General features: G+C 30.7%; 1 protein-coding gene across 1 annotated transcript in view; it reads right to left on the bottom strand.

The window, feature by feature from the left end:
* Window positions 1-3,143: 3,143 nt before the first annotated feature.
* LOC134685603 (meiosis 1 arrest protein-like) overlaps window positions 3,144-14,240 on the bottom strand; it is a 43,037-nt gene continuing 31,940 nt past the window's right edge. The window contains exons 12-13 of the mRNA XM_063545507.1: window positions 4,898-5,011; window positions 3,144-3,727 (exon numbers count right to left, since the gene is read on the bottom strand). Of these exons, the coding sequence (XP_063401577.1) occupies window positions 3,584-3,727; window positions 4,898-5,011 (258 nt within the window). The 3' untranslated portion in view covers window positions 3,144-3,583. The remainder of the gene's footprint in view (window positions 3,728-4,897; window positions 5,012-14,240) is intronic.

The following is a 14,240-nucleotide window of genomic DNA, read 5'->3' as shown; positions in this document are numbered from 1 at the left end:
ACTTATGTATTCTAACAACGTCATGTCATGATTTTAAAATGAAATGAATAATAAAATCTTACAGAAAATTTAAAAATATTTATATGTATCATATCAACTATTTATTAACTATTTATACATTTTAAGAATTATCTATATACATTACATATATATATATTTTCGATTTGAGATTTGGATGCATTTTGCAGAACTACCCTAGGAGATTTCAATTTCCAACAACAATATTCAAGTGTGTTTCCTTTTACTTTCAATTGGGTCAAGTGAAAAAAAATTAGGTCAGCCTAAAAAAATTAGATCAGCCTATAATAAAGTCAGGTCAATATTTGTTTTGTTTCTATAGGAAGCTTTAAGATCAAGGTGTAAAACATGCAAACACAATCAAACTGAGTGATTAAATTGGTAAAATTATAAAAAAAAATCAAAGATACCAGGTAATTAAAACTTTATGCGTGTCCTTTTTACCAATAGGCTGATAACAGAAAATTAAGACTATAGAATTGCAATAATGCTCAATTTGTCGGAGCACAAATAAGGGAAAGTTAGTAAATTTTGAACAATTTGGGTATGTGATATGAATTAAAGAAAGATGTTTCATCAACTGAATTGAAAGGTGAAACACTTACAGTCAATTCAAATTAAAAAGACGGTTTATAAAATACGACACTGAGAAAAAAATTCGAACAGGCAACAAGATAAAAAGTAAACTGCTTACAGCACATTTCAGTCAGTATGTAGCTAATGGTAATATATTTGGTTAGCTATCTTGTTAGTTGAACCGTGAAGTCATTGATAGGTAAGGTAAACTTCCCTCCTTTTAAAGTAGCTTAGTCCTACAGATAGATAGATTTTTTATCTGTTGGGCTAGTCTACTATTAAAGGAGGGAAGTTTGCCTTACCTCACAATGACTTCACGGTTCAGCTAACAAGCAAGGTAACCAAAGATATTACCATTAGCTACATACTGACTGAAATGTTCTCTAAAATATGTGCAAATATCCTGCCAAATGACAAACACAAAAAGATAATTAAAACACAACAAATCTTGTCATCATTCCAATAAAAAGCCAACCAAACGAAGACGCATTGGATTTTATTTTCTATTCTAAATGTCATCATGTTACTCATGTTACAAGCCTGTCATTGTTTAGGTGGTTAGTAATGAACTAGAAAAGAACAACAGAATTGAGACAACAACAATTGTAACAGGTATATTTTATAATCAGAAACAAAGTCATGATTGCAAATGTTAAACTTTTAAAGTGATTTTCACCTGATAAACAGAGGGTATGCTTACGCCTTATCTAGGAGAACTAACACAAGTCTAAAAGTACCATCATAGATACTTATTAACACAAGCTCCTATTTCTATATACCTCTTGCACTTTTATTGATAACCAATAACAGGCATGTCAAGCAATAACAATTTTCTTTTTCCTCTTACGTTTATGAAAAGGTAAATTTACAAAAATACTCGTCTCGTTGTCATAGATTCTGGTACTGAGATGACTGAGTATGTCAAATTCGAAGTATAAGTCTGAACATTAGGCGGCGGAAGCCATGTCTGTTGTTTCTATTATTTCTAGTTCTGGGGAATTTATTTTTGAAAACCAATATGAAAAGTTTGCATTTTTAAAGGTAAGAAACTGAATGTGAAATTAAATAATGTGGCTTCTTTGATCTTCTTGTTTTTGACTAGTGTCTGAAGGAACTCTGAATCATGAAAATATGCAGAGGTCGGCAAGGAGAGGCGCACAGTTCGTTCCCATAGGAATGCCGATATTGTTCATTATGTCTACCTCAAAATTCAACAAATATGTTGTCAATAAATAACTCCAGCATACTTATCACTTGTTCGTCTGTGAAGAATGTTTTTTCTTTATGTTCACTATTAACAAAATATGCTGTATGATTTCCAAAAGTAATAAATTTATAGCACATGCTATCATTTTTATGTTGAAAGCATTTTGAAATATTTCTGTTAGACGATTTTCTAGTTCACATATGAATCAGTGGTATACAGTGTTGAAAAATCCAAAGTTTTGATAGAACATTTTTCAGGAAAAGATCTAGATTTTAAATTATCCAGAAGTTCTATAAAGTTTTTTAGAATCCACATATGAAACCAGACAAATATGCATAATGCCTCTGGTTGTTTTTTGGGTGATCAATTGTCTCACTCATTCTCTACTATGCCTACATGTTGATTTTATCATATAATATTTAAGCGCCGATCTTCAAATCATGTCAATGAATTTAAAACAAAAGGGAAAAGGGATAAATCTCCAGTCTACTTAATGATAATGAAAATGCTTAATAAATTTGATCAATCTTAATCACTTTTCAGGACTAGCTTTTTCTGAAGCAATCAAATCCCAAAAATTGTAAGCGAATAGTAAAATCACAAAAAAACTAAACTCTGAGGAAAATTCAAAACGAAAGTCTCTTATCAAATTGAAAAATCAAAAGCTCAAACACATCGGACGAATGGATAACAACTGTCATATTCCTGATTTGATACCGGCATTTTCTTATGAAGAAAATGGTGGATTGAAGCTAGCTTAACCTCTCACTTGTATAACAGTCGCATCAAATTACATGGACAAAGATGTGTGAATAAAACAAACAGACATAATAGGTAAAATGTCAAGTAGATATAAATATTTGAATACAAATGGAGCTAAATTTAATAAAAAATTTGTGATCCAAAAAACCAGGAGGAAACTAACTTGTGAAACTATTCCATGAAAATGACAAGGATAAAAAAAAACCTCATATGCTCCACTCGTAATATAATTTTTAAATGTTCAGTGGACTGTGAAATGGGGTCAAAACTAATTTGGCTTTATAAAATAAAAATGATCATATCAGAGGGAACATGTGTACTAAATTTCAATTGATTGACCTTCAACTTCATCAAAAACTACCTTGACTAACCAAAAGCAGGACAGATGGACAGATGAAAAGACAGAAGAGCAAACTAATGGATTCACAGACCAGAAAACATAATGCCCTGAAATGGGACATAACAAAAAAATAAAAAACCTATGCAAGAAAGTGAAAGCTCAGCAATCCTGCTGTAAGGAAAATTGGGCTGCAGAGTTCAGTACTGTATTCTCTTGGTCAAATAAGCATTAAAAGCACAATAAATATTTAACAAATTTATTAAAACATCATAATCAGAATAAACAAATAACAAATAACAATTAAAAACTATATAATTATTTTCAAGGTTATCTTACTCTGTTAACTTACATAACATGTATAATTATGGACCTTATCTTCATTGTTCATAACATAATATATTCACAAATATATAGCAGATATTAATTTAATAATAACATATCAATAAAATTCTGGTAGTCAACTGCTACCTCATAGGTACAAGGCATAAGAAATATAAAGACTGTTTGATACACTCTCATTCAGGGTAAGTCTTTTAAAATAGACAGACCTATGTTTTTACACCTCTTTGTTATTTACAAGTCTGTATTGAAGATAGCAGCAATGGTGTAAGCCTTTTAATTGTTAATCACAAGTCTGTTGGGAAGATGTTTAGCAATGGTGTAAGCCTTTTAATTGTTAATCACAAGTCTGTTGGGAAGATGTTTAGCAATGGTCTCAGTCTTTTAACACTCGTAGAAACTGGAGATGCCCTTGGTGCTTTTCCTGTCATTTGTATGTTGGTATTGTACTTTGATGACGATGTTAACACTTCTCTATTAGTATTCTAGAAAAGAGGCGAATAAAATTATGATACAGCGGTTAACATATTAATAAAGTTTAAAGAAGAAATAGAAATAAATGAATTAAATTCAAAACTTGAAATAATATTAAACATCTCATAGTAACTTTATAATCAAATTCATTAAAAGATGAAAGAAAGTTGACATGATATGCATATATTCATTTTAAATAATTCATCCATCCTGTTAAACAAATGTATGTGGAGAATGATATGCAATAAAATCAAAACTTAACCTTTATTTTGTAATGTGTATTGAATTTATAGAAATATGATGATTCATGAGAAAACAAAACCTGAAAGAAGTTATATGAATAACTTAAAAGGTTATCATCCTTGAAATGTCAATAGAAAATTTGGGGATAATGGTCATGTGACTCACAGACTTTAATTCCTTCATACTACTTTCTGTTAACCTGGTGCCTTTTTTATTATATTTTCTTAAGGGCTGAATTCCTTGGTAAAATCATTGAACCCAAGCTTTGGATGTGCAGTGCAATAAGGTTTCAGATCAATGACTTGGTTAAGATTCTTAACTTTTAGACAGAAAATTGACAAATTTTGAAAGCATAAACTTTTTAATTTGTTTAAATATTTTGGAGTTTTTGGAAAATTTATCTTAAAATAATCAACATTTCAGAAAAATAAGTTTGCTTTCTGTGACTTTCTATTGACATCATGATAGTAATATGACAGTGATTTTTGGCATAACTAACAAAAGGGTTTACTCTTGAGCTGTTTTTCCTACTTTAAGTGTCATCTGAATTATAAATTAATGATTTAATGTGTTCAAAGACCTTTTTATGGATAGATCATCATTAGGAATACACAAACCTACACATTTGGGAGCCATTGATGAACAAATGCATAAAATCTATAAGAGCTATATAACCAATATGTGACCTAAAATGAACATCCAATTCACACAAGGTCAACTTTGCCAGAGAGAGTTGGAACATTAGTTCTCAATGATCCATTATTGTATCACCTGGGAATCATATAAAATTTGATTGAAAAGCTGGTCCATTCCTTAGAACTGACTTCTAAACTGATAAAATACTCTGGGACTAGCAGTACACCAGCAGTGCTATCCCCAAGTGCTAGTTATTGAAAATAACACATTACAAATATCAAGGAATTATAGTAAATTCTTACATTTTCTGTTTTTCTTTTTTGCTGTTTAGGTTCAGGCTTTTTGTTTTTATTCTTCAAACATTGATATAATCCTGAAGAGGCCATCAGAGGGTTATAACTATCAAATTCTTCAATCTGTAAGTAAAATGAATCATGTGACAACAATGCATACTTTTGTAAAAGTTTTAAAAACTGTTTCATAATCAGTTTTAATATTTGTGATTTCATAACCTGTAAATTGTTTGAAAAACAATTTCATAATCAGATTTCAAATTCATGATTTCATAACCTGTGAATTGTTTGAAAAACAATTTCATAATCAGATTTCAAATTCATGATTTCATAACCTGTGAATTGTTTGAAAAACAATTTCATAATCAGATTTCAAATTCATGATTTCATAACCTGTGAATTGTTTGAAAAACAATTTCATAATCAGATTTCAAATTCATGATTTCATAACCTGTGAATTGTTTGAAAAACAATTTCATAATCAGATTTCAAATTTGTGATTTCATAACCTGTGAATTGTTTGAAAAACAGTTTCATAATCAGATTTCAAATTCATGATTTCATAACCTGTGAATTGTTTGAAAAACAATTTCATAATCAGATTTCAAATTCATGATTTCATAACCTGTGAATTGTTTGAAAAACAATTTCATAATCAGATTTCAAATTTGTGATTTCATAACCTGTGAATTGTTTGAAAAACAGTTTCATAATCAGATTTCAAATTCATGATTTCATAACCTGTGAATTGTTTGAAAAACAATTTCATAATTAGATTTCAAATTTGTGATTTCATAACCTGTGAATTGTTTGAAAACAGTTTCATAATCAGGTTTCAAATTTGTTATTTCATAACCTGTGAATTGTTTGAAAAACAGTTTCATAATTAGATTTCAAATTTGTGATTTCATAACCTGTGAATTGTTTGAAAACAGTTTCATAATCAGGTTTCAAATTTGTTATTTCATAACCTGTGAATTGTTTGAAAAACAGTTTCATAATTAGATTTCAAATTTGTGATTTCATAACCTGTGAATTGTTTGAAAACAGTTTCATAATCAGGTTTCAAATTTGTTATTTCATAACCTGTGAATTGTTTGAAAAACAGTTTCATAATTAGATTTCAAATTTGTGATTTCATAACCTGTGAATTGTTTGAAAACAGTTTCATAATCAGGTTTCAAATTTGTTATTTCATAACCTGTGAATTGTTTGAAAAACAGTTTCATAATTAGATTTCAAATTTGTTATTTCATAACCTGTGAATTGTTTGAAAACAGTTTCATAATCAGGTTTCAAATTTGTTATTTCATAACCTGTGAATTGTTTGAAAAACAGTTTCATAATTAGATTTCAAATTTGTGATTTCATAACCTGTGAATTGTTTGAAAACAGTTTCATAATCAGGTTTCAAATTTGTGATTTCATAACATGCACAGATTAAAAGAAATGTATTTTGTTACATTTATGAATTATAAAAGGCATCAAGCTGGTATACAATAAAATATTGAATTTTAGACTTCTTCAATATTCTGTACTTCTTAATGAAGATGTAAAATACCTCTTTATTAGTATTCTAGAAACAAGTTACATACAATTATGATACAACTGTCAACATATTAATAAAGTTAAAATAATGAATAGAAATAAAGAAATTTTATTCTTAACTTGCAATATTAAAAGCGATATTACATTGACTTTTATTACTTAATTCATGGAAAGATTAGAGCAAGATGGCAAATTATGCACATTTCATAAAACTGCATTTTATGTTTTTGGTTTCAGACTTTTATTGGTTAATATAAAATTATTCCTTCAGCAGCTATACTGTATCCTGTTGTCATTGTATTCTAAAAATCGTAACAAAGTGATATTTTGAGCATATCATGTCATTTTTCATTAAAAACAAGGGTTCATTTAGTGATAGTAAATAAGTTTTATTTTGGTGGCAACATTTTGTAAGGTTATCATTGTAGCCGTTGTAAATTGCAGTATAAAAACAATATTTGGTCCAAGTCAAAATAATATGTTTTTAGTATTAGATATGAAACTGATGAATGGCTTGGTAATTTGGACTTCCCCAGTTTCTTATCCTCATAATCAAATTGATACTTTAATGACATATTTCAGGGGCGGACCCAGCCATTTAAAAAAGGGGGGTTACTAACCCAGGACAAAAAAGGGTGGGTGGGGTGGGGGTGTTTTTACTATATGTTCCAATTCAGATGCGTTAATTGTCCCCAAAAAAGAGGGGTCCAACCTCCCTCCTAAATGAGACAACTCTTCACGAGAGACCAAATGAAACAGAAATTAACAGTTGGCCAGTCAGCTATAAAAGGCCAGAAAAGGCCCCAAAATTACAAATGAAAAACATGAAAAACAATTCAAATGAGAAAACTTTTTTTGTCTATTTTGAGGATTATACTCTGTATCTTGTTTAATTTGAATCAATCTATAAATTCAACTTTTGCAACAGTATTATCTGGGTTCTATTTAAGGTAGCACAATACAAAGATTTTTTTACTTCCAATCACTAACCTTTGAAATGCTGTAACTTTCTTATGAACGCATAGAAAATAATAAAAGAGTAATATGTAGATAGATAAAAGAGTAATATATAGATAGACAAAAGATTAATCTTTTAAAAGATTGCAATATTTTTATTATGCAATCATTATGTAATAAGTGGCAAAATCTGGGTAAGTTAACTTGAATTAATTTAGCTCTATCACCTCTTCAACTATACAGAAAATTTTAACGAAATCTTAATCAACACATCATGGGCTTCAAATTAGGGTGTCTCAGATTGTTGCTATGGTATTCCATTCTCTCATATATATCTAATTAGTATAAACATCCTATATATAGCTAACCACATAAAAGAATATAATTTTTAATTAGGTGTAAAATTTGTTCTATACATTCTATCTGAAATCTGAGACACCCTTTTGTAGATAATGGCCATAGAAACAACATATAATAAAATCAATCCTCTAGGGATACCTATGCAGAAGCTAATTTCATTTGAAAGTGGAAATTTGGTGAAAAATATTTTACACACAGTTAACATTATAATTGGTACCATAATTGTTTCATAATACTAACATTGCATTAATTTAAAAGAGTAATCTGTTAAAACTACCACTTTTATAAATTTTCAAGCATTATTAAGAAAGTTACAGCATTTTAAAACTTGGGAGTTGGAGTTATAAAATCTTTGTATTGTGCTACCTTAATTGATTGATTGTTTGTTAAGTTTTTAATACCACTTTAGAACCTAATTGGTTATTTTGCTACAGACAATTTTCATTGGTTCTGTTTTCAGCCCAACACCTTTCCAAAAGAATCAATAAAGACAAATATGAATCTTCATCAGTTTTAAAAAAGTCCTTGTTAATGTCAATCAGTTTCAAGCAAATCAAATATGAAATGGGGTCTTTCCTGGACTATTACTTTCAAACAAAATTATAAAACCAAAAGGTGATATTTTAGTCTAACCACTGTAACATTTAAACAGCTGAGTTAAATCCTACTTTCCAATAATTAGTCTAATGAAAATCCGACGCAAAGCTGTGACAACTACCAATTGTTTACATGTGATGATAATATACCACTACCATCATGTCACCATAATTTGTTTTGGTTTTTAAAAAAATATGACTTTTGTACTTTTAAATGCATCAATTTGTGGCAACAAAGATGACTATATTGGATAAATTTGAACTATTTTAGTTTATGAAACATTAGAAAGTGATGTTAGTATGGAAACCCTCGAGGGACAAAATTAATCTAATCTGTATTGTTATTAAAACAAGCAGTGACTTTAATGTAAACAGAGCTTATTTTCATATTATTGACTTACTTTGATGATTTAATTATGTTTTACAGCAATAAAGGTTTTGTTATGACATCATAGAAGTGCAAGTCAATGACATCATTGACCAAATAAATGCTTAAAGCAATATAAAATATAATTAACATCTCTACGATGTCTTTTAATTTCCCTTGTATACCTATATGGAGTTATTTCCTTTTAGAATGATAGGACTTTCTTTTGAATTGACAACTCGGACAATATCTAGTAACAATAAAATGTGATACAAGCATAAAACATGACCTATTTAAGATCATTATTTACCCTGATTTTAATGCAAAATACACTATTTTCAATGTTTAGTTCATTTAAAACTTATTGTGTGTTGTTACGATTTGAAGTTTTACTGCATCAACAAAACATCCTATAATTGCTTTTATCATTGTTATTTGAACTCTGGCAGATAGTTGTGTGATTTTCAATCATACCACATCTCTGTATCTTTATATAAAATGCATTCAGCAAGAGACTTTATGGTATGCCATCATCGAAGTCCTACAATAGCTACACATGGAGAATGTTCCCTCCTCACAAAAATCAACTTTGCTAGAGAATGTTTTTTTGTATTAATGTGAATAATGGGAATGAGCCAGTATAACTTTAGAACTCACATGCATATGTAAGCAAATATTTCTGATATCACAATTACTAATGTTGCAGTTTTGTCCATTTTTGAAAAAAAACAAATGTATGCAATTATTTTTGAGTTTACAGTATTATGTAACAGGAGACGGTTTAACCTCAGTATTTTTCTATGTATAAAATATCTTTCCTTTATCATCTGTGTGTTTTATTTGTTAAAGTCAGCTTTACTGTTAACTCAGCCTCTAAAACTATAGGTATTTCTACATTGTAATGACGAGTTCCTTTTTATCGTGTGTCTAAATCAACAATACCGTAAATACGTGTGTCTACTCTTCGAACACACCTTTACCTATAAGTACACCGATAAATCAATACTTGACATTGACCTCAATATCCCTAAGTTGACTACAAATTGAAACACCTGTAATCGGACAATTATATTAAATCAAGCGTAATTGGTCTTATGGCTCGGAAATGATTAATTCCCGAAACACAAGTCTACTTGATATTTCCGACTATAAATTGTATAAAACCGTCTGTTAACCTTATGTAAAGGTTCGAACCACTGGGCCCTGAGTCTCCTTGGCTGAAGAGATCGAGATAAGTAAGTTTATATAATTTAATAAGGTCTCTCAAAATATCAACAGATGTAAATAATATTGCAATAACAATACAAAGTATCAAAGTCACATAAAATATTACATTGTAAAATAATGTAAAAGCTCTTATCAAAAATGTAAAATGAATATTAAGTTTCGGCTTCTAAACAAATGGCATTTTACCGTAAATACCATAAACTGTTAAACTCTATCGTAATCTCATTAAATCTTAAATTCAAACCCCCAAAATATAAAAGCTTCTTTACTAAATTCTTACTAGAACACGCTATGGACTAAAAGCGGACCAAATAAAGCAACGAACAATCACCCTAAGAAATAAAGCATATCGGTTTTATTCAAACCAAGTTGCAGTGTCTTATTCAGACATCGGGGTATAATACACCCGTAAGCCCTTAATAATAAAGATAAACAACGGTGGTTTTATTCAAACCAAATGTCGATTATGTCTTATACAGACCTTGGCTTTATACGATCAAGCGCCGAATTAATAAAATATCTACTTTATATACTAATTACAGGTGAAGAAATAACAACTTTAACCAACCGCGTACTTCGATACAAACTTGTATATAAAGGTGCACTCGAATATATTTTAATCCAAACAACTATTGATTACTACCGAGAAGGAAAGAAAAGCTTTTTATCATTTATCTTATGTAAAACACCGAGAACCCTTAGTGATTAACCAATAAAAATCAACTACACTTTTTAGTTTACCCTAGATACGAACATGTAGGCAAAATAATAACAATGAAAATGAATTGTAAATTGAAATAAGCAATCTCACATATAATTTTAGATATATAAAAACCGATTCCGCTACATTCCCCCCAACTTAAAAAGCAAATGTTTACATTTGAACATATATATATAAAAAATATTAAAGTCACATTTTAAAGTTCCAGTTGGGTTTAACCACCATACGAGTTTTCCCGTCGACATCAGCAAATGTTGCCACCTGATCACGTGCGACAAGATCATCCGGAGTTTCTAATTCATTCAAATGAATGGCATGTTGTCTTACATATTCCTCCCGTTGTCGCTGTGCCATTTCCCTAGGTGTGAGGGCCTCATAATATACCTCATCGACTTCCACTATTTCCTCAACTACCTCAACCACTTCTTCATCATCGGCGGGGGTTACACCAGTAATGCAGTCTTCTACTAATGAGTCTTCCGTACTATCCTGACCTGGACGGACATACTTGGGCAGGACCGCAGTCCCAGGTTCCTTGTATTGAGGGTTAACGACAGTCACGGCGACAACTGACTTCATCAGATGTTCCATATTACCACCCGTGACCCAATGCATTACTCTGATATGCCGCTTTAGGTCATTCCGTCTGGTGTCTGTAATCCCACATAACGGACACTTATGGGCATGTCTTTCTAGTTCATGGTATTTCTTCCAGTGGCGGACAAGCTGTCTGAAATTGAGTTTTCCTGTACTGCAGGATGCCACTGGACAAGGCATTCCACCAATTGGACAACCAGGTCTTAATACTCTTGTGTCCATGTCCAAGCTAGCCATTTCTCTTGACGATACCGTGTATTCCATTGCTAAAATCGAACAATCATCAGTAAAAATAAATCAAAAGAAAAGAACACAATTATGAAATAAACAAAACAAAAAAAAATGAAACTATCTGTGTGTTGTTATTTTTTTTCTGTTTTTTTTATTTGTATGGATGTATACTAATCTACATATTATTATATAGATACGCGGTAAAATAATTCTGAATATAGATTTTGAAAATATAGTTCATTTAAATAATAAAGCTGATAATTAAAACAGACGTGACGCGACTCTACTACATCATGCGCGTGATTTAAATCCTGTACCCACAATACTATAACCAAACACCAGGATTCTAGTCGTGTACAAGCAAAACTTTCCTCTAATAAACTCCTAAGGTCTATAAAAACTTGGGAGGTTCTCTAAACCTAAATCCATCAAATCTATATAGTTTTAAACCTTAGTTAAGGCAATCCTACTTGCAATATATACCTAAAGTGTGTAGTGCAATAATACGATTTTTAGTCACTTCGGCCTTATCGAAACATAAAGCTTTGACGAGCAGAGTTCTTTGACCCAGTGTCAGAGCGAGTATCAATCAATATTATGCACGCGTTTATAGACATGACACATGATACACTGATTCGAAATATCATAAATACAGTTTCATGGAAAATTCTGTCATTTCTATAAACTGGCTCCTAAGATCCATGCCGTATATATATATATCAGTGTATGAAATTTTACTAGTTTTGATATAAGTATAAACTAAAATATAATAATAATAACGCAAAAAAAAAAAAAAAAATATATATATATGATGTGTTGTTGAAATCAGTTCGCAGCAATAATGTGCGAGAGATATATGCCTTAGGAATGTGATAGAGAATTTCTGTGTATGTTTTGTTGTTTGTTTTACATATTAATACTTCTATAATAAAAACGATAAAATAATGAGAGACCTTTAAAATAAAACATACATGTATATACATTGAAAAGGGTTGACACTATTATTGACTATTACATGTAACAAGACGTCCATAGCGTGTTCTACGTGTAGGGGTTCCTAATATTAGAGATAGCAGTTGTTGGAGGATTATATAATCGGTTGTACATTCCAACCGAATCTCGGGACGCCTCCTCGCGACTTGGCAGGTTGTAAGCATGCAACCCTTCACGCCTATTTTGAAGAATTTTCTCCCTTGTCTTATTCGCGGACGGGGATTATTCGAGTCAGAACAATCCGTTGAGTAACCATGCTCTAAGTTAAATTTAACATTCGAATCGCGACTGCTATCCCTTTTAACGCTAAAGCCGGATCGCAAGTTTTCATTCGGAGTACTACTTTTATGCTTATCCCCCTCCCGTGAATATAATTCAAATGAACCTAACTTATTACAATCAGACCTATCAACAGAATCAACCTTCTCACTAGAACCTATCAAAAATCGACTTGCACCATGACCAGGATTAGACAGACCCCTATGATCCTCATAATCTTTAAATGTCTTGAGTCTCATATCCTCTAAATCCCTTTCAATATCACTAATAAAACTCATGACTCTATTATTTGCCATTTCAACGGGTATGTAATCTTCAGAACTAATATTTTTGCCCCCTTCTGCCATTTTGAAATTATAAATATTCTTAAATAAACTCTATGTTCGAGCTTTCAGTTTCAATAATAAAAAAAAAAATACAATATCCTTATCTCTCAGCCTTGGATGTTTTACAACAGGGCCCCACGTTGGGCGCCAAAATGTAACAGGAGACGGTTTAACCTCAGTATTTTTCTATGTATAAAATATCTTTCCTTTATCATCTGTGTGTTTTATTTGTTAAAGTCAGCTTTACTGTTAACTCAGCCTCTAAAACTATAGGTATTTCTACATTGTAATGACGAGTTCCTTTTTATCGTGTGTCTAAATCAACAATACCGTAAATACGTGTGTCTACTCTTCGAACACACCTTTACCTATAAGTACACCGATAAATCAATACTTGACATTGACCTCAATATCCCTAAGTTGACTACAAATTGAAACACCTGTAATCGGACAATTATATTAAATCAAGCGTAATTGGTCTTATGGCTCGGAAATGATTAATTCCCGAAACACAAGTCTACTTGATATTTCCGACTATAAATTGTATAAAACCGTCTGTTAACCTTATGTAAAGGTTCGAACCACTGGGCCCTGAGTCTCCTTGGCTGAAGAGATCGAGATAAGTAAGTTTATATAATTTAATAAGGTCTCTCAAAATATCAACAGATGTAAATAATATTGCAATAACAATACAAAGTATCAAAGTCACATAAAATATTACATTGTAAAATAATGTAAAAGCTCTTATCAAAAATGTAAAATGAATATTAAGTTTCGGCTTCTAAACAAATGGCATTTTACCGTAAATACCATAAACTGTTAAACTCTATCGTAATCTCATTAAATCTTAAATTCAAACCCCCAAAATATAAAAGCTTCTTTACTAAATTCTTACTAGAACACGCTATGGACTAAAAGCGGACCAAATAAAGCAACGAACAATCACCCTAAGAAATAAAGCATATCGGTTTTATTCAAACCAAGTTGCAGTGTCTTATTCAGACATCGGGGTATAATACACCCGTAAGCCCTTAATAATAAAGATAAACAACGGTGGTTTTATTCAAACCAAATGTCGATTATGTCTTATACAGACCTTGGCTTTATACGATCAAGCGCCGAATTAATAAAATATCTACTTTATATACTA

The sequence above is a fragment of the Mytilus trossulus genome, chromosome 9, assembly GCF_036588685.1.
Source record: "Mytilus trossulus isolate FHL-02 chromosome 9, PNRI_Mtr1.1.1.hap1, whole genome shotgun sequence".
In the NCBI taxonomy this organism is placed as follows: Eukaryota; Metazoa; Mollusca; class Bivalvia; order Mytilida; family Mytilidae; genus Mytilus; species Mytilus trossulus.
This window is presented reverse-complemented; position numbering and strand designations above follow the sequence as displayed.